The sequence below is a fragment of the Euprymna scolopes genome, chromosome 29 (assembly GCF_053919585.1).
Source record: "Euprymna scolopes isolate OS-2025 chromosome 29, ASM5391958v1, whole genome shotgun sequence".
Classification (NCBI taxonomy): Eukaryota; Metazoa; Mollusca; class Cephalopoda; order Sepiida; family Sepiolidae; genus Euprymna; species Euprymna scolopes.
Window position 1 is genome coordinate 5,079,873 of NC_136510.1, and position 27,509 is coordinate 5,107,381.

General features: G+C 32.2%; 1 protein-coding gene across 1 annotated transcript in view; it reads left to right on the forward strand.

Annotated features, from left to right (window-relative positions):
• Window positions 1-27,509, forward strand: part of LOC145252463 (serine/threonine-protein kinase 31-like) — a 118,391-nt gene that overhangs the window by 59,090 nt on the left and 31,792 nt on the right. Inside the window, exons 13-19 of the mRNA XM_080111879.1 lie at window positions 500-677; window positions 5,182-5,304; window positions 6,527-6,631; window positions 11,873-11,950; window positions 18,979-19,089; window positions 21,893-22,141; window positions 23,087-23,185. Of these exons, the coding sequence (XP_079968005.1) occupies window positions 500-677; window positions 5,182-5,304; window positions 6,527-6,631; window positions 11,873-11,950; window positions 18,979-19,089; window positions 21,893-22,141; window positions 23,087-23,185 (943 nt within the window). The remainder of the gene's footprint in view (window positions 1-499; window positions 678-5,181; window positions 5,305-6,526; window positions 6,632-11,872; window positions 11,951-18,978; window positions 19,090-21,892; window positions 22,142-23,086; window positions 23,186-27,509) is intronic.

Sequence of the window (27,509 nt, forward strand, 5' to 3'; positions counted from 1 at the left end):
CATTTGCCACAGAAGAAACGAAAAAAAAATGTTACCAAAACTAGGTCGCAGTTAAACTACTGGCTCGTGGCTTAGTGGGGGATGCCCTTTTCTCTACCCTGTAACCTCTCTCCCACAGAAGAGACGTTGCAAGCCTATCCTTGTTTTATCGTTATTTCCATGGCAGGTGCTTGTCTGAACTCCAGTCTCTGGTCCCCCCTCGCCAATCTTTCACGAAAAACACCCGTCTAGCTGAATCCACTGTGAAAAATTTCACCCACTCTATATATGTGCCTAGATCGAAACGCGGATTCCATGAACAGAGCTTCTTTCTTAGAACTGCATGCATGTGGAACTCTGTTCCGTCTGCCTTGATAAGTGGTGATCACTGTGTAAAAAAAAAAAGTCCGATAATGTAAGATTTGTAATCTATCTTGTATAGTTTGTAACTTTTAGTTAGACAAACATTCATAAAGTCTTGAATATTATTTGTGTTTACTCCAGTTGTTTGCTTTTTCAGGAGGCAATTCCCAAGTAATGGCGATGGACGGAAGAGCACATTGGCAAAAGCTATTGAGTTGGCCACAAGTTGTGACCGAATGCACACTCTCTCTCCCGGTTCCCTCAACACAGTAAACAGTTTAATTTCGGTGTTCAGCAGTTTACAAAAAGAGATCCTCAATAGTGATGAAGACCAAGTAAGCAATTTTTCGCAACTCACAAATGTATGAATTCTCTGCTGATTGCTGGAAATTCAATTTTTTTTTTTTTTTAACAGGGTCGAACTGAATATTTTTTTTTTTTCTTTTAAAAAATAAATTAACTCTTCAGAAATCAACTCTAGAACTTCTTGGTTTTACTTATCAAATCTTTTTTGCAATTCATATATTAAATCCATTGTTATCTGCTATCACACCCAAAACAATTCTCTACTATTGGGCTGGTGCATCTGCTATTAGTCTCTCGCTCCTGGACAGGGTTCAAAAGAGAATTGCCAACCTGATAGGTCCTGAACTGTCATCTAGACTTCAACCTCTGCCTGTTCTACAAGTATTTTTTTTATTTTATTTTATTTTTTTATTACATTTTCACCCCAAACAAGGCAAATTGCCACTTTGGTGTAGAGGGCTACTATCAGGGGCAGCAACTACTGGGGCACTATGTTGGGATTTGGGCAGCAAGATGTCGGTTCACGTTACACTTGAACTTCCGCATGTCAGTACAGTTAGGGAAGCAGGAACCTGGAATGGAATTCCAGAGTCTAGCGGTTCTGGGGAAGAAACTACTGGAGTAGAAAGATCTTTTACATCTAGGGATCTCTACTGTGTGGGGGTGGGATTTAGTTGCCTGTCGGGTTTGTCGAGGGTGTCTACGTCCTGGAGGCACAAGAAGTGTCTGCAGTTCGTCAGAGCATTCACCATTAAAATACTTGTAGAACAAGCAGAGGGATGCAACATTTCGTCGATGGGACAGAGGCTGAAGCTTAGATGCCAGTTCAGGGCCTATCAGATTGGCGACTCTCTTTTGAACCTTGTCTAGGAGCGAGAGACTAGTAGCAGATGCACCAGCCCAAATGTGACAACAATACTCCATACATGGGCGAATGGTGGCCTTATAGAGGTACAGGATACTTTCAGGTGTCAGTAGTTTTCTAGCACGGTAGAGAGAGCCTACTTTTTTCGCAGCGGCCCTGGCAATGTTTTCAATATAATTGTTCCAACTCATGTTTCCTGTGAACGTTAGGCCAAGCAGTTTGAAAGATGTACTCTCAGACAGGGAGTCACTGGCCATTGCTATTGGTGGCAGAGAAGGTTTCTTGTAATTATTGAAGGAAACCAGTTTAGTCTTGGCAGCATTGAATGTGACCATCCATTTATGTCCCCATTTCACTACAGATTGGAGGTAATCCTCTAGTGTTTATGCCATTTCTTTAGATATGTGTTCATTTGTTTTCCTGTCATGCCTGTTATAGAGTGTGGTGTCATCAGCATATATACCCATCTCAGTTTTGTCGGGGAGGTCTTAATAAATATTAGGAACAATAGAGGTCCAAGGATAGACCCCTGAGGCACTCCTGCATTTATATCACACTGTTTAAATGTACGCCCGTCAACGACAACCTGGATTTTTCTCTTATCTAAGAAGGATTTAATTATGTTAAGTATTCTACCAGTGATACCGTATGATCTAATTTTCCTGAGGAGACCCTTGTGCCATACCCTGTCAAACGCCTTAGATATATCTAGAGCTACCGCTCTGCCCTCCCGCGCTTTGTCCAGTGAATGGTATATACGTTCAGAGATTACAGTGAGGATGTCAGCTGTGGAATGGGCTTGTCTAAATCCATATTGTTTGTCAGTCAGAAGTTTAGCATCTGTAAGGTGCCGGACTAGAGCATGGTTAATTATGGTCTCAAATATTTTGGCGACAAGTGGGAGGAGACTAATGGGGCGATAATTTGATGGGTTAGTTCTTTCGCTCGCCAGAATTCTTGAATACTGGTACCACAGAAGCAGTTTTCCAACAGCCCGGAAAGCATGATTCATTAAGGCATTTGTTGTAGAGTTTGGAGAGAACTGGAGCTACTTCGGCTGAACACTTTTTTTAATAGCACAGCTGGGATGAGATCAGGTCCATATGCTTTTGAAGTGTCAAGGTTTTTTATGATAGCGTATACCCGAGCAGGGGTGATTTTTAGATCGTCTAGCGTGGCGTCTGTCCGCAAAGGAAAGTCAGGCAGGGGGTGGTTGGAAGGGTCCAGTGTGGAGTTCGAGGCAAACCGGCTGGCAAGCATATTAACCTTGTCGGTTGCTGAGCAAACAACCTCGTGATTGTTGGTTAGTGGGGGAATTGTTGATTTAATAATGGATACTCTAACAAACTACAAGCCCTTGTACCCACTCGATGTAAATATCCCCGACAAACCCGACAAGCAGCAAAATCCCACCCCTACACAGTAGAAATTACAGTAGATGTAATAAAGACTTCTACTTTAATAGTTTCTTCCCCAGAACTGCTAGACTTTGGAATTCCCTTCCGGGTTCCTGCTTCCCCGACTGTACTGACATGCAGAAGTTCAAGTGCAATGTGAACACACATCTTGCTGTTCAACTCCCTACATAGTATCCCTGCAACTTATGTCCCAGATAATAGCCCCCTACATCAAAGTGGTACTGTACCTTGTTTGGGGTGAAAAGGGAATAAAAAAAGCGCAAGCATTTTTTTCCTAGGAGGCTGCCGAGTTGTAAGATATGCTTAAATATTTTAATTTATGCAGATTTCATATTTTTTTAGAGTCAATTCTCTACTGAGTATTATACCCAATGTATAGTCGTGATTTCAAAAGTTAAAAAAAAAAAAATTTATGATTTGGGTGCCATCAGCTAGAATCAAATACAAAACATTTAGCTTTCCAGTGGTATTTGCTACCGTTTGACTTAAGAATACATGCATATCAAAACTTTACAAATTAATACAGTTAAATGTATAAATGTATATTTGTGCATGCGTAGAGGGTACACGTTAAGTCAACTTACACTTGTTGAGTTCCAATTTTTCAGTTTTGATCAGCTCTTTTTTTCTGGCTAAGAAACAAATCAAATTTGTTCCACGGGTCCAAATCCACTATATGTTAAGTTTCATGTCTGTAGACCAAAAATTGACAGAATAGTTTAGTAGAGACCATTCCTTTGACAGACAAGGTCACTTTCATAATATATGAAGATAATCCTGAAAGAAAATCAAACCACCTATTTGGTTATCTTCTCCCACTGAAAAAAAAAAAAAAATGTACCCCCCCCCCAAAAAAAAAAAAATATCACAATATCTATTTGAATACTTATTGTTGAAATAGAAACTATTTAGAATATTAGTACAAAATTTTTCCTGTTCTTTAACACCAATTTGATAAGTTAGTTTGGAACAAAACGGGAAGCATTTAATATCGGAAGCCAAACCATGAAAAGCCATGTTTTGATACGCTTCTGGGTTTGACCTTTACTCCTGATCTGAAATGGAACACTTATATCAAGTCTGTTGCCATTGTCGCTGGGAAAATGGTGGGATCCTTCTACCGCTCCAGAAGATATCTCACTACTGATGCAATTCTCTATCTATATAAAAGCCAAGTATGTCCAAGGATGGCATACTGTTGCCATATCTGGGCAGGAGCTGCTAAAAACAGCCTACCCTGCCTTGACAGAGTACAAAATAGACTTCGTGGCTTCCCTACAATCTCTCTCCCACAGAAAAGATGTTGCGAGCCTTTGTTTTATCGTTATTTCCATGGCAGGTGCTCATCTGAGCTCCAATCTCTGGTTCCCCCTCACCAATCTTTCACGAAAAACACTTGTCTAGCTGAAACCACTGTCATTAATTTCCCTCACTCTTTATCTGTGCCTAAATCAAAACGTAGATTCCATGAACAAAGCTTCTTTCTTAGAAGTGCACGCGTGTGGAACTCTCTTCCGTCTGCTTGTTTCACACTTGACTACAACTTGGATGTCTTCAAGTCCAACATAAACAAATTCCTCATGAACCGCCCCCTTAAGTAAGACACTTTATCAAATCTCCAATACTAACGATTACTACGATTCTATCCTATTGATTACTGTACACGCAATAACCCTCATACCCGAGTGGCTTCGGGGCCTTGATAAGTGGTGACCTCCATGTAAAAAAAAAAAACCTGGTTGGACACAGATTACTGCAGACTTTGAGTCAGACGTGCTTCTGCTCTGCCAAATTGTTAAAAATGAAAATATTTTTGGTTTATTGTTAAGCTTTTTTACGAGGGTTGTTCCAAAAAGTAAACCCTCCTATTTTTTAACTCGTAAAGTTGAAGAGCTACAAAGATGGAAGTGGTACCATTAAAACGAGCGCTCTTTTGTGCTTCAGAATTCAATGATGCTTCTGTTTCTGATACATGTCCATGAAAGGTGTTGATTTCCTATAGTTTCACACTGTCAATATCTGCAACAAAAAGGTGAAACTTTCAGGTCATGAATAAATAAGTCACCATAACAATACAATTTGCACTCCACTTTGATCCATTTGGGCGGAATAAAAAAATTAGAAGCATTACTATTGGAACGCTTCTTGTATATTTAAAAAACAAAAAACTTTGTAGAGTTAAAGTTTTTCTTTACATAATTTTAAAATTGTCTTATGTTTAACTAAAGTTGAATTATATTCTGTTTTCAGAATGAACAAGAAAAGTTGATAGAAACGCGCGACACAGCTCGAGTGAATCTGTACGAAAATCTATCGGCATGTTTAGCTGATTTATCGAACATTCCACTAGAAGAGAAATTAAATCAAATGCAGGTAAACACGCGTTACTTTTTATTGATGTAACAATACCATTTGTCTCAAGGGTTGAAGAATGAAAGCTAAACTGTTAAAGAATTTGTGTTTATTTCGCAACGATAATCATTTTAAACATGAAAACTGAAAATAAATGTAAATTGTTTCTTATAAATTTGGATAAACAAATGTAAATCAACAGAAAAAATTTCATGTTCTTTTCCTTTTTGCCTCTCCATTTTTTTATTGCTATGTTTTTCTCTTTTTCTTTTTCCTCCATTTTTTTTTTTTTTTTTCTTTCTCCGTTTTCTTTTTTCTTTCTCCGTTTTCTTTTTTCTTTTTCCGTTTTCTTTTTTCTTTTTCCGTTTTATTTTTTCTTTCTCCGTTTTATTTTTTCTTTCTCCGTTTTATTTTTTCTTTCTCCGTTTTATTTTTTCTTTCTCCGTTTTATTTTTTCTTTCTCCGTTTTATTTTTTCTTTCTCCGTTTTTTTTTTCTTTCTCCGTTTTTTTTTTTTCTTTCTCCGTTTTTTTTTTTTCTTTATCCGTTTTTTTTTTTCTTTATCCGTTTTTTTTTTTTTCTCCGTTTTTTTTTTTTCTTTCTCCGTTTTTTTTTTTCTTTCTCCGTTTTTTTTTTTCTTTCTCCGTTTTTTTTTTTCTTTCTCCGTTTTTTTTTTTCTTTCTCCGTTTTATTTTTTCTTTCTCCGTTTTTTTCCTTTTTCCGTTTTTTTTCTTTCTCCGTTTTATTTTTTCTTTTCTGCTTTTTTTTTCCTTTTCTGCTTTTTTTTTCCTTTCTCTGTTTTTTTTTTTCCTTTCTCTGTTTTTTTTTTTTCCTTTCTCCGGTTTTTTTTTTTCCTTTCTCCGGTTTTTTTTTTTCCTTTCTCCGGTTTTTTTTTTTCCTTTCTCCGTTTTTTTTTTTTCCTTTCTCCGTTTTTTTTTTTTCCTTTCTCCGGTTTTTTTTTTTCCTTTCTCCGGTTTTTTTTTTTTCCTTTCTCCGTTTTTTTTTCTTTTTCTGCTTTTTTTTTCTTTTTCTGTTTTTTTTTTCTTTTTCTGTTTTTTTTTTCTTTTTCTGTTTTTTTTTTCTTTCTCCGTTTTTTCTTTTTGCATTTGGTTTTCCATTGTCCTACTTTTTTTTTTCTATTTTTATTTCCATTTTTTGCATCTTTTTTCTTCCCTCTTTCACTGTGCATACTATGAAACTTCACTTTGCATGTATATAATTGAACATTTGGTTTCTTTTTCTAGGATGTGGTTAATACATTAGGGATGGAATATAAAAACTTTCTTCATTTTTCTATACATTCCGTTCCTCCTTTGGCAGATCTTTTGCCAGCTTATACAGAATGGAAGGTGAGTCATGTCAAAGGTCATATTACACTGACCCAAAAAACGTTTTTAACATGATAAACAAAAAAAAAAAATTTTTTTTCAAAACAAAATTTGTTTCAAGATTTTAATAAAAAATCCCATCTTATTTTTTTTTACCTCAACAAAATCTTAGACATTTCTAGTGTGTGTAACCATCAGAAATCATATGCTATAGACAAAAAAAAAAAATTTCACCTCAGCAAGAAAACACTTGTTGTGTGGGCTGTTTGAAGAAATGCAAAACATCAGCTCAACTACAGAAACATTGGATTTCACATAAACAGATTACTCCACAAATCCACCTTCAGGCCAATGGACGTAGTTTGGGTATCACAAACAATTCCCACAACTACAGTGATGGTGGTGATGAACACCGAGATGACTATCATCTGTAAAGACAGAGCAATTGCCATGTATATGTAGTATTTATATGCACCATAAGTTTCTATATTTTTGCATATATTTAATTTGTTGCCTCAGTTTTTTTATATCTTTTATTCACTTATATATCTTGCTATTCCTATTATGATGCCATTATATAGCTAACCTTTCTTTTATTATGGCTAATATTGTTTCAAGATTATGGTTGACAATTCCATCCTAATTCTTGTGTGTATAAAGATATGAAAACAGAAGCACTTACTTTATTTTCTTTTAAAATTGATAATATCTGCTAAGTAATATCTGCTAAGTAATATCTGCTAAGTAATATCTGCTACGTAATATCTGCTACGTAATATCTGCTACGTAATATCTGTGCCTAGATCTAAACGTAGATTCCATGAACAAAGCTTCTTTCTTAGAACTGCACGCCTGTGGAACTCTCTTCTGTTTGCTTTCCAAATTACTGCAATCTGATTGTTTTCAAGTCCAATGTAAACAAGTTCTTGATGAACCATCCCCCTAAGTAATCCAATTTACAAAATTTCCGCTACTTATGTTTACTACGCTATAATCACATCGACTAATGTATACCCATTAACCCTTATCCTTGAGTGGCCTCTGGGCCTTGATAAGTGGTGATTCCTGTGTAAAAAAAAAAAATAAATAAATAAATAAAAAATGCATATGGGCATGATTACAAAATCCGAAAATTGAGAGAGAAGTTGCAATTATTTTTTATTTCCTTTTATTACAGTATCTTAAATTTTACTTCTAATGAGTTAAGGGCAAAATAAATTCATTGATTCATATAATAATTAAATGACTGATTTTGTGCTACGAAGCAGGTGCTGTCAAGAATTGTGAATGTCAGCATACTTAAAGGAATAAATTGTAAGATCGTCAACATCTTGAAATTTGGAATATAGACTTTTGTTATTTATTTTTTATATATATATATATATGTAAAGTATGTGTATATGTTTATATATGTCTATGTATCGGATAATTTCCTAAACTAATGTACAACTCAGGAGTAATAAGAATACATTTTTTTTGTAAAGTTAACAAGTTAAGAGATGCACCCACCATTCTCCTCCCAAAATTGTTAAATACTAAAATTTTAATGCAAAGAAAAATATTCCTCTGCATTAAATCTTGAATTATTATTACAAGAACAAGTCCCTTTCTCTTGTAAGTAAAAATAAGATAGGATAGACCGAGAATTCGAACCTGGAAAGCTAGGTTTGGAATTAAGATTCAGGAAGGAATTCCCATTGTCAATTTTAATATAAAATAGCAGATATGTTTGTTTGAAAAGGAATTTGATTGTTTAGAAATGTTATTGTAAAAAGGAATTTGATGATTCAGTTCTATTTATGAAAATTGAATTGAAACAAGGTCAGTTGAAAAACAAACGATAGCAAATTTAAACATATTGAAAAATAGGTTAGAAGAATTCAGTCTGCAGAATGGGTTGGACATGTGCGAACGAGACACGTGAGGCACGTCAGGCCACAGGAACAATCAAGCACGTTTTTGGCCATGCGATGACGTCATGGTTGGGGATGAGTTCTCAATATAGTTGGCTAGTTTTAGTGAGACATACAGAGAGGGTCGGAGAGAGTCGACAGACAGGGTCGGAGTCTGAGTCGGACGAATCCCCCTTTGGAAGCGAAGGGTTAGAAGTTGAAATCATGTAGTGACTTCGAATTTCTGGATGTCTTCATTGACCGGTCGAAGAAATAAAGGAACATCATCATTTTGTAACTGCCGTCTTCGTTGTCGTCTTTCTACCAAATTGAAGGAAATGTGAAATTGTATTTATATGAACTTTGTTCCCACGCTCATCTTGATAATGAACATTGTATAAACCCCATCTTAAGAAATCTTTTCCCTCTCTATCAAGAAGTAATGACTGTTCCGCTCCTGTGATAAAAGAACTGATAACCCTTTTCCTCTCTAAAATATATGTTATAGAAACACTCACAGAACTGTATAAATGTATCTCTCTTCTGTCCCCCTCTCATTGTGTATTACATGTCTCCATCTCTGTATTAGAATGTACCCGATATATGTCTCTCTAATATGAACACTCCACTATATAATATTCGTCATCCCAATATGACCAGTATGCAACATTATATTAAGAAATACATTTTTAAAAAGATCTGACAGCATTTCTTACTGCCAATGTGGGAACAGATTAAACCAAAAGATTAACTGACTCAATCATGCTGACCCTTTGTTGTGTGTGTATATATATATATATATATATATATATATATATATATATATATATATATATATATATATAAAAATGTAACTCTTGGTTCGTTCGTAATTAATAGTCTAAATAACTAAATAAATGATTGCTTCGCCATTTTGGTATAATATGTTTACTGTACCCATGCATGTTTTTATATCTCTTTTTAATTATAACATTATACTTAATTTTTCTATAATAAATAGGTGGTTTTCTTTGTACCGATAGGCCATTTTATTATTTATGGACAATTATTTATCACTGCTTGCCGTCACGTGACCAGTGTTTCCAATTTAGCGGTTTTCCCGCTAGATCTGGAGATTTCATTTGCAATCTAGCAGGGAATTCTAGAAAATCTGGAGATATTTCGCACCCACACACCCGCAATTTTAGATTAAAAAATAAAGAAAAGCGCTTGAAAATACTTTAAAACATAGAATAAACTCATTCATGTAAGTAAAAAAAAAGTAGCATTTATTGCCTTTGGTAACAATTATTTATTGATTATTTGTTTTGTTTTTCACCTTTTTTCAGCTAACCATTCTTAAATCTTGCTATAAAATCGATTTTTTCCAAGTACATTTTAGAGGGGGGGGGCATTCCAACCTCCGAAGTTTAGTTTAAAATATGATCTAAGCAATCCCGCTTAATTTAGAAGTATTTAGTTGAAAATTCTAAAAAGCAAGAAACAACAGCAAAAAAAAAAAAAACTTATACCAAACACAGTAGAATTTAATTATCTACCAACCTAAATACTTTTAACATGCTAAAACAAAGTTTATTTTGTTTTTTTATTTTTCTAATTTCCAAATATGTTGTTCAAAGTGGATTTTACACACTGAATAAAAAAAAAAATAATAAACAAATGTCCGCTTATCGCTTAAGGGGTAAGGAGGCTTAATTTCTCAAAAGTTGTAAACAAATGACTTATCTACCACTAACCCTAAGTTCGAGTTGCACTCCCAAATTTAGAGTTAGTGATAGTCATAGATTTTTTATACAATTTTCCAAGAGTGAAGTCCCCAATGGTTAAACGACATGCAACCAGTTAATTGTTGGAAAGACAACTTTTAATAAAAGAAATGAAATAAAAATAACTTAAACACAGTTTCAGCACGTATAAAAGATACTTGAATTTTACTGCATTTGGTATCAGGTATTTTTGTTATTGTTTACAATTTCTCGAATATTAATTATTTTACACAAATGATTGTGTTGTTCCTACTTACTTGCCCCCCCCCAAGAGCCGTCATTCATGATTTTACTTATTTTTACTAATTTTTAGACATTTATTTTATTTAATTGTCAGCATGAACCAACTTTTTAAGATGCAGCATATGCTAACACTTTAGCAAAGTTTACTGTATTTATTTTTTAGCAAATATTAATAACAGAAAGTTTTCCACTTTATTTATTTTTTTGCATAATTAATGATGGAAGTATGTTTTCTGTTTTTCTTAATATTTGTTGAAAAAAAAAATCAAACTTTTCTCTACTTTCACCTAACTATTTACAATGTTCATATAAAGCATTCATCTGTTCTTTTTATAATAAAAATTCCGTTTTCAAAAAGAAACGTTTACTGCCAAATTTCTTTTAAAAAAAAAGGGCAAGTTTTCCTGAAAAAACCCCAAAAAACTTTCACCTAACAATTTATGGTAAAAAATTAATTTTTTTTTTTTTGGGGGGGGGGACAACAACTTTTATTGATAAAAAAAAATTGCAAAAAATAATAAAAGTAAATAAACGAACAAAATGCAATTTTTCTTGAAGAATGTGTTCCATTTTAACAAACTGAGCCACAGCAACGCGTGGCCAGGTACAGCTAGTATATATATATATATATATATACACACACATACACACAAACATGTTGTGTGTGTCTTATCTAATGGCCCGTGACTCGTCTAGCATTTGTGGGTGGGTGTGTATATTACATATAATTCACAGTACATTTATAATGACATACCTGTTGCTGCATGGCCCTCTGTCTTTTGGAGGATTCGCCAACGTCTTGGGTAAGCTGGCTTCTTCTATAACAAGCACGCATACAAGATAGACGCAAGACTAAGTATGTTTTTATATATTGGTTTATTTTGCTCCCAGGCATCTCGTCTTCCGCAGCATTGAGTGAAATCAACAATCTCAGACTTGTAGCGTTTCTCCGCATTTGGAGATTGTCGTTCCCATACATCGAGACCTATTTAACCCATCTTGCTTGCTCGGCTTCTAGCACCCAACTCAGTAACTTACTCAAAAACGGATCCGGCTCCCGCTTGGCCTACTTCCAGTGCAATCTACTGGTCATCCAGTTTGATTGGCCTCTACACCTGTATGCTTTCTCATGTTTCAACTAGCCAGATAGATAAACAGATGAATAGACAATAAATGCTTTCTACCTGGTGTTGCCCAGTTATTACCAAACACCTTGTCTATGATGTGTCCTGTTTATGACTTAATTCATGTTAAATCCCTCTACATAATTAAACCAAATAAACACTAATCGACATATCCAATGAATTTGTTCTGAAACTAAATTATTCATTGTGTTTTTTTGGTTTTTTTTTTTGTTTCAGAGGAAAAAAGAAATAGTTCGAACAGAGACGGATTCCAGTCGTAAGAATTTAAGTAAATCTTTATTACTCATTGATGAGGTAAGTTGTCTTTTTGATTTCCAATTATTTTTTTGTCCTCTCCCTTGCTCCCTCTTCCTTCTCTCTCTCCCTCTTTCTTCCTCTCTTTCTCTCCCTATATTTGTCTGTCATGGTAGCAGTTTTAAAAATTCAAATTGCTGCGTAGTCAGGCAACGATTTTGTAGCAGTTGTATTCTTCATAATAGTAGTTGATTTCTTCTTTCCACATATAACAGCATCACACAGTGTGTATTTTGATATTTTTTTTGCTTTAAAATTTTGCATGCCAATCATGAGTGAGTGTAAGATCTCAAAAAGCAAAAACATTTCTTACCTGGTTGTATTGAGAGTTAAATTAGACTTTTTTGCCACGTCCAGCTCAATACTTCCTCTGATGTCACTTCCTTCAACCAATCAAAGTAAAAATACCATAGTATGTTCAACATACATATGTACGTGTGTCACGGTTTCCAGGTTATAAATTATTCGATTTGGAGATCATCTATAAATATAAAAGCGAAAATGTATGTGTGTTTGCTTTTTCTGTGTGTCTACAAAAGGCTTCTTTCAGAGAAGCAGTCGGTCGGTTCACAACTTTTTAAAACTTTTTATATCACATACAAATCGTAATATCTCACAATTAACAATGAAGCTCGGCTGTCTATTTAATTTGGTCGATTTCAGGAAGATAAATATTCAATATTTGTCGCTCGCCGCATGTGGGTTAGTCTTTTTCCTATAACATCTTGGGGGGAAAAACAAAAAGCATTCAGCAGTAAATACTATCCCGCAGTGAAACCTGACCTCATTAACTCATTAAAACGGGCACCTGCTAAATCCAACTAATTAAATAAATTCAAACGTGTTTCCGTTAGCATCTTGCGGTGGGGCAATGGTTAACATCACACGTTTTTTTTGTTTTTTTTTCACACTTTAATTTACAACTTTGCCTCAACGGTTCGGGTTCGATCCTCATACTTACTTTTTTTTTTTTTACCCCCCCCCCCAAACACCCGGGCAACGCCGGGTACCCCTTGCTAGTCTATATATATAAAAGCGAAAATATATGTTCGCTTTTTGTGTATATCCAAGAAAGGCTTTTTTCAGAGAAGCGGTTGGTCGCCTAACAACTTTTAAAAACTTTTTATATCACATGTAAATCGTAATATCTCAGAGTTAACAACGGAGCTCGACTGTCTATTTAATTTGCTCGACTTCGGGAAGATAAATATTCAACAGTTTTCGCTTGCCGCATGTAGGTTAAGCCTTTTCCTATAATCTTTACCCCCAACATCTTGGGGTAGGGAAAAAAAAAGCATTCCTGCACTAAATGAAATGCTACCCCGCAGTCAAAAGTTGACCTCATTAAGTCATTAAAACGTGCACCTGCTAATTTAAGTTATTAAATAAATTCAAACATGTTTCTGTCAGCATGTCGCGGTGGCCCAATGGTTAACGTCGCACGTTTTTTTTTCACACTTTAATTTACAACTTTGCCTCAAGGGTTCGGGTTCGGGTTCGATCCTCATACTTACCTACCAAAACTTTTTTTTTATTATTTTAACACCCACCCCCCATCCCTGGAGTTTTGATTTACCCAAAACCACACACACCTCCAAATACCCGGGCAACGCAGGGTACCCCTTGCTCGTATTTAATAAAAAGGAGGATAAAAGGTGATAACATACTACAAACATTAAATTAGTATATAGATACGCTAATTTAATGTTCGTAGTATGTTATTTTAAGAAAGATTAGCAAAGATGCAATGTAAAAAATAAATGATGTTCCTTTTCGGCCGTACGAGAAACTGAAATATACCTTCTTGGTCTTCTGGCTAGGATTCAAGGGTAATAGCTACTCTGTCTAAAGATGTTATAATAATATTGTGGGATTTCTGTTTGTGCCAAGTATTCATACAATGTAAATATGTCAGACTCTTATAAAGATATTGGAGATAAACCGTAATAACCAGATATAGTTTGACACTACATTAACCAGAGTACTTAGATAAATACTTTTACAGTTTTTACAAAAGTGCTAAAATAATATGTCGGGGTTTTGTTTCATACTGAACATCCACAAAATACGCAACAGCAATATATCTATAATATAAAGCTGAACGTTTGTCAATGTGTCTGGTCACGAATAGGCTCCTATATGGTTGACTATTTTAAAAAACTGATCACATATAATGATAGAAGATGTATCGAGACACAGGAATGGGTATGTCTGATCTGGCAGAATGATGATTCATTAAAATTGTGGGGTCTTCGTTCGCGCCTGGTCCACAAAGTATGGAAATATAAAATTTTTAAATTAAAAAAAAAAAACCCAAACATTTACAAGTGTTTTTGATATAGATGTACATAATAATACTTTGATGAGTACATTTTAACTTAAATAGGGATGGTATAATAAAATTGTGGGGTCTGCGTTCGCGCCTGGCCTCCATAGAATGGAAATAGGCTCAAACTTTAATAAACACTTTTCATATGTATCTGCGTAAGTATACTTTGATAATTATGTTTCAGTTTGAAGAAATTTGGTATAATAAAATTATGGGGTGTTCGTTCGCACCTGACCTCCATAGAATGGAAAATGTCACAAAGTTTAACAAGGTTTTTTAATATAGATCCACAGAATATTGTGATAAGTGTTTCAGTGTGAACACGTATGGTATACTAAATTATGGGGTTTATCTATTTTATTTTTACTTTCATCGTATTTTGCTTTGGTTTTGATACCCTCAAATTCGAAGCTATCTCTTTACAACCCTTCCTTTTCATAACCTATCATACTTTCATAAATCAGAGTCCATTTTCTGTAGGCTGTTTTTGAACCCAGTCAACGACGGGTACTTTTACTAGCTACATATAAAAGATGCTGCTGTGGAATTTCCACAGGCCCCACTAGTATATATAAAAACCGTAATTAGTGACAGCTTTAAACTTAACTAAAAAGCAACAGATGCAGTACAGAACATTGATATCCCTCTTACTTTAAGTCTTTGAAGCATTGTTCAGTAAGTTTTTTTTTTTTTTTTTTTTACATAGGCATCACCACTTATCAAGGCTCAGGGGCTACTCGAGGATAAGGGTTAAAGAGTGTACAGTAGTCAATTGGACAATATAGTAATTGTCAGTAAAAGAAATTCAGTAAATTTATTAACTTAAGGGGAACGGCTTATCAAGAGCTTGTTTACGTTGGACTTGAAGACAACCATATTGTAGTCAGTTGGAAAGCAGGAAAACGGAAGACAATTCCATAGGCGTGCAGTTCTAAGAAAGAAGCTTTGTTCATGGAATCTACGTTTAGGTTTAGGCACAGATAAAGAGTGGGGGAAATTATTGATAGTGTTTTCAGCTAGATGAGTGTTTCTTGTGAAAGTTTGGTAAGGGTGGACCATAGATTGGAGCTCAGTCGAGCACTTGCCATGAAAATAACGATAAAGCAAAGACAAACTCGCTACATCTCTTCTGTGAGAAAAAGGTTGCAGGGAAGAAAAAAGGGCATCTTCCATGAGGCTACAAAGTCTATTTTGAACTTTATCAAGGTAGGATATGTCCTTTTTAGCAGCTTCTACCCAGATGTGGCAACAGTACTCCATCCTTGGACGTACCTGGCTATTATATAGATAGAGAATTGCATCAGCAGTGAGATATCTACTGGATCGATAGAAGGATCCCACCATTTTTTCAGCGGCATTGGCAACAGATTTGATTTACGTGTTCCAGTTCAAATCAGGAGTAAAGGTCAAGCCCAGAAGCTTGTCAAAACATGAGGCCTCCCCAAGATGAGTCATTCATTTCAATTGATGCCAGATGGGGATCAGAGAGTATTGTGTGAGTTGTATAGAAGAGATGATGATTTAGTATTTATCTGTGAAACAATGGATGATTTACTTGTTAAATTCACAGGAAACATGAGTTGGAACAATTACATTGAGAGCGTTGCCAGGACCGCTGCGACGAAGGTAGGTTCTCTTTACCGTGCTAGAAAGCTACTAACGCCCAAAAGTATCCTGTACCTCTATAAGGCCACCATTCGCCCATGTATGGAGTATTGTTGTCATATTTGGGCTGGTGCATCTTAAGCTTGAGCCTCTGTCCCATCGACGAAATGTAGCATCCCTCTGTCTGTTCTACAAGTATTTTAATGGTGACTGCTCTGACAAACTGCAAGCACTTGTACCCCCTCGACGTAAATACTCCCCCGACAAACCTGACAAGCAGTAAAATCCCACCCCTTCACAGTAGAGATCCCTAGATGTAAGAAAGCCTTCTACTCCAGTAGTTTCTTCCCCAGAACTGCTAGACTTTGGAATTCCCTTCAGAGTTTCTGCTTCCCCAACTGTACTGACATGCAGAAGTTCAAGTGTAACGTGAACCAGCATCTTGCTGCCCAACTCCCCACATAGTACCCCTGTAGCTTATGTCTCTGATAGTAGCCCCCTACATCAGAGTGGCAATGTGCCTTGTTTGGGGTGAAATTGTAAAAAAAAAAAAAAAAAGTTAAAAACTTGAAGGTTTGTTGGGGAATGTTACCAAAACCAAACTGATGATTGGTGGTTGTAATTCTATTTTTTGTGATATTTATAAGTATTGGATACACTCAAGAAGTGCCGTGGATCGAACCCGAAGCCCTGACGCGAAGTTTGAAAATAAAATTGGCCAGCCAGATTGAGTTAGTGAAAGATGTTTGAATTTATTTAAGTAAGAATCAAATTGACAGGTGCGTGGACAGAAGTCGTCGAGCATTACGATGACGACGACGTAGGTTTGTTTGTTATAAGCAAAGTAAAAAAAGAAAACTACTTTAACACTTAAGCGGGAAAAAAAACACAAAAAAAACTAACGTAAGGCAAACGAACGATGAAAACAGAAAAACGAACACGTGAAAAATGGCTTAAATAAGCCTTTTTCAATATTAAAATTTAAAAAATCAGTGGGTACCCGGGTGTTTTTGGGTGTCGCTAAGAATAAGCGAAGTAAAAAAAAAAAAACAGAAAAACGAACGTTACGTGAAAAATGGCTTAAATAACACTGATTCAATATTTAAATTTAAAAAATCGGAAAAAAAAAACCCATCTCACACCACGATTCGAACCCAAAACGTTTAGATAATGAACAAAGGCCTTAACCAACTGAGCTAAAGCGACGTACATGAAGTTTGTTCGGTTTTTCAACTATTTAAAGTAAATCAGGTCACGATGTCATCTGACGTATGCGTAGAACCGGTCATTGTCACGAGATGACCATTGTTGATTTTATACGCCAGTTCCTTCTGCTTGTGTGGTGATAAAACTTCTCATATGCACTTGTGATGTTAGGGTGTATAAGGGTGTTAATTTTGGTCCAAATCAAATTTTTCCTTCTTTGATAGGATTTTTCAATTATTTATTAATAATTTTCTATACTTATCAGAAGCATTCCAATACAAAATCTATCTAAGAACACTTCCAGGCATATAAAGTATATTTATGTGAAATTACCTAAAAATCGGCGCAGCTGTTTTGGATTCCATAGGAAACGACCTCTCTCTCTCTCTCTCTCTCTCTCTCTCTCTCTCACACACACTCTGCCTTTTATATATAAGCAGAAATGATTAATGATTCTCTAGAATGTATTTAATGGTGATAACAGAAACATGTTCTTCATTAATTTAAATCGATGGTATGAATTCTGTGGGGTCATAATGTAGTAGTAGTAGTAGTAGTAGCCGAGACATTTGGCTTAATTTCTTTTCGATTGACTAGCCTTAATTTAAACCTTCACCTACTCCGGTTTGGTGATGGACGTAACGACAAAGACCTCACATTTTTTTTTTTTCACATTCTTTTCCTTTTTCGCAGTACGGGTTTGAGCATGGCTGCCTACCACCACCTTTTTTTTTTTTTTTTGCTCAGCATACACCATCAAACACCTGGGCAACACCAGAAATCCAGACTAGTATAAATATATATGTGAGTCAAAATGGCTACAATTATGAACTCCTATTCAAAAGTTAAGACTGCATTTTTTTATAAATACTGTTCGAAGTCCATTATATAAGACATTGTGCACGGAAAATTCTAGTACGTATTCGGTTTTGTCTTAATATTAAAAGTTGCTCGTAAAAAGTAAACGAACAAAATAGCATGTAAATGTTATCATGTACTTACGTAATGAAGCACATACGAGCGTGTGAAAATAGCAGTAGCAGCCGAAGAATGATTGGCAAGCGATTGCATTTGCAGCAGCAGCGTTTGAACGCGTATGCTAATTGGCAAGTGTGCTCGGGCTTGTGTCTGAAGAAAAAGAGTAAAATGACGCCACGTGGTTCAGGAGAAACAAAGTCTGTGCCGAAGGAGATGGCCATGTAAAATGAAGGGAGAAGAAAGAAAGTGGTCGAAAAATATGGACGTATAAGAAACGACGGTCTACGGCTGACGTGTAGTGGAGCAGAAGTGAGAGATTTTTAAACTGGTGTCAAGACAGGGTGTAAAAAAAACAGTAATAAACGACCTGTGTTAAAAAAACAAGAAAGGCAGAGTTGATTTTATTTATTTTTAGTTTGTTTGTTCCTTTTCGACAACAGTGCTGGATGACGTGGGGGGGGGGGAGTCCGGAAGAGGTTTTGAACTGCAACAAACATGGTTCGAGTATAACGGCCGCGCTACACTTATGTGTTAGGTTTTAAAAAAGACAAAAATTAATTTTAACAGCGAAATATCTCATCTGCCATTTTCTGCTTACATTGAGGTGAAGTCCAAGGGATGTAATTCAACAGTTGTCTTAAGACTGGCTAGATATAATTTACCAATCAAATTTTTTAACAGTTAGGTATATAATAAAATTTTTGTGAAATTATCAAATTTTATCTCGATATCAAAAAAAATTATAACCGCCGAAAATTCTTATGTACAACTTTTTTTTTCTTAGTCTTGCTTAATGAAAAGAAATGAAAAATATTTATTTTCCAACAGATCATCAGACATGCATACACACATCTTTTCTTTTTATATATAGATTGCAAAATTTTATCCAATATGTTTTTATTTTCTTAAGCGTTTGCAATTGACGAGTTCAGTAAAATCCAACGAAGAAGTTCCAGGATTGCAATATCGGTTAAAACAATTCATACAGGTTTTACAACAAGAAATTGTAGTTACAGATTTGGTAAGTATTATTAATTTTTTTTTTTTTTTTTTAAATTTTTTATTTAATTATTTTTAATTTATTTTAATTTTTTTTTCTATTGGGATTAATTTTTGGTAAACTTTTACTTTAATAGAAATTCATGCATTAATGTGGGACAATCTGAATCAGGAATTTAAAAAATTTGTAACTTTTGCAAATATGGGAATCTGGAAAATTTGTGCCTTTTTTCCGATAAATCTATAAACGATTCTTCTTGATTGTGTTTTTTTTTTGTTTTTTTTTGTTTTTTTTGTTTAAATTAGTTTTATTAATAATAAATAATAATTAGTATTAATAATAAAATTGTTAACTATTTATTGATTTTAAAATGCTATATTAAAAAATATATCACCCCTGGGGTTATCTGGTGGTGGTGAAGGGCATCACATTGGTAAGGGAAAATTATTTTCGATTAACATTTAGGTAAAGCGCTTTACATTCAAACATATCACAAGCAAAATATATAAATGACACACATATACAAGGTGGCCCATAAGTCACTTTACAGTTTGAAAATGGAACAACTTTTTCTTAAATGACTGTATTTAATTCTTTTTTTTAGAGTGTGGAAATTTGTTCTGACTTAATTACGGAAGACAATGTCCTTTAAATAGCCTCTATTCTTGACTTCGCAAAGTCGAGCTCTTTCTAAGCTGTTCTCCATGAGAGTTCTTAACATCAGAGGTTGTAGGGAAAGAATTTACTGTCCTATGTTTGCCTTAAGTTCTTGAATGGTTTGAGGCTTATTTGCATAGACTTCGTCTTATCCCCAAAGCCAAAAGTTTGGTGCTGTCAATCAGGTGAACATGGAGGCCATTCGAAAATTGGAATTTCGAGAGATTTTTCGATCCTGAAACATCAATTATCAAAAACTGCATTGTGGCTCTAGCTGTATATGCAGTTACTCATCTTGCTGTCACTAATACCCTGACATGTTTGCTAACTGAGGTTGAACAAAATTCACTAGCATATATCTATATCTCTCAGCAGTGACAGTCATAACATTTTCATTCGCATCTTCAAATAAGAAGGGCCCAATAACCCTTTCTGACGTTACTCCACACCATACTATGACACCTCCCACCCATGTTCAAGGTTTAGAATATCCAAAAGTAAAACCCATTGAATTTCACGATGTTGTTGATAGTGCTCAATAAAAAAAGCAAGGTATTATTTTATTCAATTTAGTCGTGACAATAACTCTACTCTTTTAGTCTAAAAAGACTTCAGGCGACAAAAACAGCCTCTGGTCGAGACATGATCTTCAATGAAAACAAAAATAGAGAGAAAAAGCAAAAGAAAGCAATTTTCCAAAATTTATAACTCCTATATTTTGATTTAGACACATGCAGTGATCTTAATAGAAGGCGATGGCATTTTAATCAGTCGCTACCAATTCAATGACAATATCTTTCATTATTTCCATAAAGTCAGACTCTATTTATAATTATAAAACTCTGTGGACCTTGCCCTCTTGAATCTTGTGTTTGACACTCAACAGGTGAATTATACATATAGGCGTGGCTTGGAGGCTAAGGAATGAGGGTGGAAAGTTGTATGTTTTGGTTTTCGTTCTAGCTGATGGAACCTAAGTCATATATTTTTTTTAGTTTTGATCTCGCTACTATATATTAGGTTCACTATGAGAATTGTCTCTAAAATAATAAATACCTAATCTGCATACATACATATATATATATATATATATATATATATATGTGTGTGTCATCCACATACAGTACTGTTTTGTTGTTTCACAGCTCATCAGTGCGGCTAGACAAGCATATATATATGTCTGTAGACAGTGTATGTTTATTTGACAAAAGAAATGGTCAATGATTTGTTCAAGGATTAGTTCCTTTAATAAGAGAAGAAACATGATATAAATAGTTTGTATTTACTTGGCTCCAGATGCGGGGAAAAATTAAACACAATGTCTGTTTTTTTTAATCCATCGCATCAAAATGGGGTAGTCTGGATTAGAAGAAAACAAAAAAATTTGTTGGTTCAGTCTAGAAGGATTTCTTTTTCAGTGACCAAGGACAACAAAGATAAAGTGTAGTATCAGAACATATACTACACTTTGCTCCTAGTCAAAATACTTAATTTATATAATGTGAATGTTTTTATCCAAATGTTCACTTTTATCAAAAATTTTAATATCCTTGATTTATTTAATTTTTTTTAAAAATAAAATATCTGTCACTTTTGGTAGAATAAATACTCTATTTTTTTTATTTTTATAACTTGAAAATTCAAAATTATAAAGAAATATACATTATCTGCCTTTCAGGGTGGAGACAAACATTTTTTTTTATGTCAATCATGTAAGGAATGATTGGATGAAAGTTAATAAGCTAATTTTTAAATATCTGCAAAGAGAAGAACTTTTTCCCAATCTGAAGAAACATATTTCAATCGTAAAACCCGATTTTTCTTTGGTGTTCATCAAGATTTTCATGTAAATAACCAGTAATTCCAACTTTCGATAGATTTTGAGCCAAACCTAATGAAGAGAATTTTGTTACCCTTTTGGCGCATTTTTGCAATCTCCTTGGGAAAGGAAAGAGGAGGTCTAGTGTCTTTAAAAACAATTTAACTTGGTCAGTTTTCTGATATTCATGATCAGAAAATTTTATGCAACATTTTTAGAAAATCATAAGACGGACATCAAAATCATAAATCCTTTCACATCAGGATCCCCTCCCCTCAATCTTTTATTTATCTCTTCTTCCTCTTCACTGTACTTTGCATTCCTTTTCTTTTTCTTTCCTGTCACTAGGAACACAGTCATAACGCCACATTTGTCACTTCCATCCTGCACGCTGTAAAGAGAGAACTCGACAGTGAACAGAAAACCTTTTCCAACATCCATCGTTACAAGACAAAGTTCAGAAAGTTAAAGGAGGATTTATATCCATGGTTACACCGGAAGCCTCAACTGAACGATCTTCAAGAGTCTAAAAAAAAAGTACGGATACTTAAATCACAGTTGCGGCACAAACTGGCTGACCTTCAAGATGTCGAAGAGGTAAGGATTTCATTTTTTTTTTTTTTTTTTTTTTTTGACTGATCATCTTGTGTCTAATTGCTGGATATTTTTCCTGGCGTGTCATTTTTTTCATGGCGTGTCATTTTTTTTCATTTTTTCGTGGCTGGGATCTACACTTGGATGAATTGGTTTTTATTTAGAATTTGATGTGATTAAAAAAAATACAGACAAATCTTGATATGTACTTATAACAAAACAAACATGTCATATTCCAAATTTATATCTGGTTGGCTCCTTGCCCGGACCAATCTGACTCTCTCTTTCCTCAGATTTTCAAGATTACATCATGTGCAATTTGTCGGATGACAGCATGACAGTGGCATGTCTTGGCAGAAGAACTAAATAACCAGTAGGGCACAAAAGACACTGATTGACAATCATGGTGAACCAGTTTCGTTAATAGACTGCGTTTCATTGTAGACATAACTCACACAGGCGATATTATCCAAGCTATCGAAAGCTTCAATGTAACATATTCCAAAAATCACATAAATCAAATTTATTTTTTAACTAAAAAGCTTAAATTTTATGACACATGAAAGGCGAGTCAAAAGCTGTTATGTTGTTTTAGAATGTGTTAAAATGCAAGTTCGACAACTCAGTTTGACTACCATGATTTTGTTTGTACTTAATAATTATAATTAGCTTTTTTATATATAAAAGACATAAATTTTGACTTTCTTAATTAAAAAAGAAAAACTATTTGATTTTTCGAATATGACATTTTAGTTCTACGATGAGTATGTACATAATAAAAATCTTTTTTCTATATTTTTTTTTTTTTTTTTTTTTTTTTTTTTTAATTAATTTGAATTCTAAATAAGAACCAATGACTGCAAATATGTCGCATGTGTTGTTACGGACTTCTTCAATAATCACTGCCTGGTTTGTTGCGTCATACATTTCTAAGAATCTTTCTTTCAGAACGAGGGTTACAATGATCACCATGAAAAAATGAAAAAAGAGCTTGAAGAAGTCCGAGCTAAGTTACACGAAGCAATTACAGAAGAAGATGAACACATGGTAAGTTTGATCTTCAAGGACGACATTACATGCATGATTTTTTGCCTGATGTGATTTCTGGTCTACGCACACATTTTTTTATAATCTTTTCCCTTTCTTTCTGTGATGTCATCTTGTACCCGGCTTGGTCATTTACATACAGCTGCCATACATAAAGGTTGTTTTTTTCTTGAAGGGAAGGGTTGTTAGACTTCCATCCGGCTATTGATCATTATTTCTATATCTCAACATATGCGTAACGGTTACACAATTCTTTCAACTTGCAATATTTAAAAAGAAATTTTGGTGCTTGTGCAGTTTATTAAAGATATTAAAAAATGAACTATACTGTACCTACCCGTTATGGAATAAAGTTCTTATTAAAAAAAAAAATCACTTAAACATGACAAGTAGTGTTTTCTTTTTGTTTTTTTTTTTCAGAGGAAAATCAAATTTTAATAAGATTGATCATATGACCGCTATCTTGCCTATTTCTGTAGATGAGGAGGGGGGAGGGAGTGCCAAGGGAGATAATTTCATCACCGCTTAAAGTTTGTCAAAATTTGATGAAATCATTTTGAAACATGGGCAGAAAAAATACCTAGATAAATATTTTTTTTTTTTTTCACTTATTTTACGGATTTTCGCTGTCCCTTTTTTTAATTCCTTTTTCATTTTGTCCTTTGTTAATTCAATTTTTCATTTAAAGGCACCCCTCTCCTCGTCTGTGGAAATAAGCAATATCTTCATTTGCTCTTTCGTAAACTGCACAAGCACTGAATTTCTTTCACAAAAAATATTCGTTCGAAAATATCATATTAAATATTAATTTGATATATTAAATATTCATTTGACATCATATTAAATATTCATCTGATATCATATTAAATATTCATTTGATATCATATTAAATATTCATTTGATATCATATTAAATATTCATTTGATAATATCATTAAATATTCATTTGATAATATCATATTAAATATTCATTTGATAATATCATATTAAATATTCATTTGATAATATATTAAATATTCATTTGATAATATCATATTAAATATTCATTTGATAATATCATATTAAATATTCATTTGATAATATCATTAAATATTCATTTGATAATATCATATTAAATATTCATTTGATAATATCATATTAAATATTCATTTGATAATATCATATCAAATATTCATTTGATAATATCATATTAAATATTCATTTGATAATATCATATTAAATATTCATTTGATAATATCATATTAAATATTCATTTGATAATATCATATTAAATATTCATTTGATAATATCATATTAAATATTCATTTGATAATATCATATTAAATATTCATTTGATAATATCATATTAAATATTCATTTGATAATATCATATTAAATATTCATTTGATAATATCATATTAAATATTCATTTGATAATATCATATTAAATATTCATTTGATAATATCATATTAAATATTCATTTGATAATATCATATTAAATATTCATTTGATAATATCATATTAAATATTCATTTGATAATATCATATTAAATATTCATTTGATAATATCATATTAAATAGTCATTTGATAATATCATATTAAATAGTCATTTGATAATATCATATTAAATATTCATTTGATAATATCATATTAAATATTCATTTGATAATATCATATTAAATATTCATTTGATAATATCATATTAAATATTCATTTGATAATATCATATTAAATATTCATTTGATAATATCATATTAAATATTCATTTGATAATATCATATTAAATATTCATTTGATAATATCATATTAAATATTCATTTGATAATATCATATTAAATATTCATTTGATAATATCATATTAAATATTCATTTGATAATATCATATTAAATATTCATTTGATAATATCATATCAAATATTCATTTGATAATATCATATCAAATATTCATATGATAATATCATATCAAATATTCATTTGATAATATCATATCAAATATTAATATGATAATATCATATCAAATATTAATATGATAATATCATATCAACTATTCATTTGATAATATCATATCAACTATTCATTTGATAATATCATATCAACTATTCATTTGATAATATCATATCAACTATTCATTTGATAATATCATATCAACTATTCATTTGATAATATCATATCAACTATTCATTTGATAATATCATATCAACTATTCATTTGATAATATCATATCAACTATTCATTTGATAATATCATATCAACTATTCATTTGATAATATATCAACTATTCATTTGATAATATCATATCAAATATTCATTTGATAATATCATATCAACTATTCATTTGATAATATCATATCAACTATTCATTTGATAATATCATATCAACTATTCATTTGATAATATCATATCAACTATTCATTTGATAATATCATATCAACTATTCATTTGATAATATCATATCAACTATTCATTTGATAATATCATATCAACTATTCATTTGATAATATCATATCAACTATTCATTTGATAATATCATATCAACTATTCATTTGATAATATCATATCAACTATTCATTTGATAATATCATATCAACTATTCATTTGATAATATCATATCAACTATTCATTTGATAATATCATATCAACTATTCATTTGATAATATCATATCAACTATTCATTTGATAATATCATATCAACTATTCATTTGATAATATCATATCAACTATTCATTTGATAATATCATATCAACTATTCATTTGATAATATCATATCAACTATTCATTTGATAATATCATATCAACTATTCATTTGATAATATATCAACTATTCATTTGATAATATATCAACTATTCATTTGATAATATATCAACTATTCATTTGATAATATAATATCAAATATTCATTTGATAATATAATATCAAATATTCATTTGATAATATAATATCAAATATTCATTTGATAATATAATATCAAATATTCATTTGATAATATCATATCAACTATTCATTTGATAATATCATATCAACTATTCATTTGATAATATCATATCAACTATTCATTTGATAATATCATATAAACTATTCATTTGATAATATCATATAAACTATTCATTTGATAATATCATATAAACTATTCATTTGATAATATCATATAAACTATTCATATGATAATATCATATCAACTATTCATTTGATAATATCATATCAACTATTCATTTGATAATATCATATCAACTATTCATTTGATAATATCATATCAACTGTTCATTTGATAATATCATAACTGTTCATTTGATAATATCATATCAACTATTCATTTGATAATATCATATCAACTATTCATTTGATAATATCATATCAACTATTCATTTGATAATATCATATCAACTATTCATTTGATAATATCATATCAACTATTCATTTGATAATATCATATCAACTATTCATTTGATAATATCATATCAACTATTCATTTGATAATATCATATCAACTATTCATTTGATAATATCATATCAACTATTCATTTGATAATATCATATCAACTATTCATTTGATAATATCATATCAACTATTCATTTGATAATATCATATCAACTATTCATTTGATAATATCATATCAACTATTCATTTGATAATATCATATCAACTATTCATTTGATAATATCATATCAACTATTCATTTGATAATATCATATCAACTATTCATTTGATAATATCATATCAACTATTCATTTGATAATATCATATCAACTATTCATTTGATAATATCATATCAACTATTCATTTGATAATATCATATCAACTATTCATTTGATAATATCATATCAACTATTCATATGATAATATCATATCAACTATTCATATGATAATATCATATCAACTATTCATTTGATAATATCATATCAACTATTCATATGATAATATCATATCAACTATTCATATGATAATATCATATCAACTATTCATATGATAATATCATATCAACTATTCATATGATAATATCATATCAACCATTCATATGATAATATCATATCAACCATTCATTTGATAATATCATATCAACTATTCATATGATAATATCATATCAACTATTCATATGATAATATCATATCAACTATTCATATGATAATATCATATCAACTATTCATATGATAATATCATATCAACTATTCATATGATAATATCATATCAACTATTCATTTGATAATATCATATCAACTATTCATTTGATAATATCATATCAACTATTCATTTGATAATATCATATCAACTATTCATTTGATAATATCATATCAACTATTCATTTGATAATATCATATCAACTATTCATTTGATAATATCATATCAAC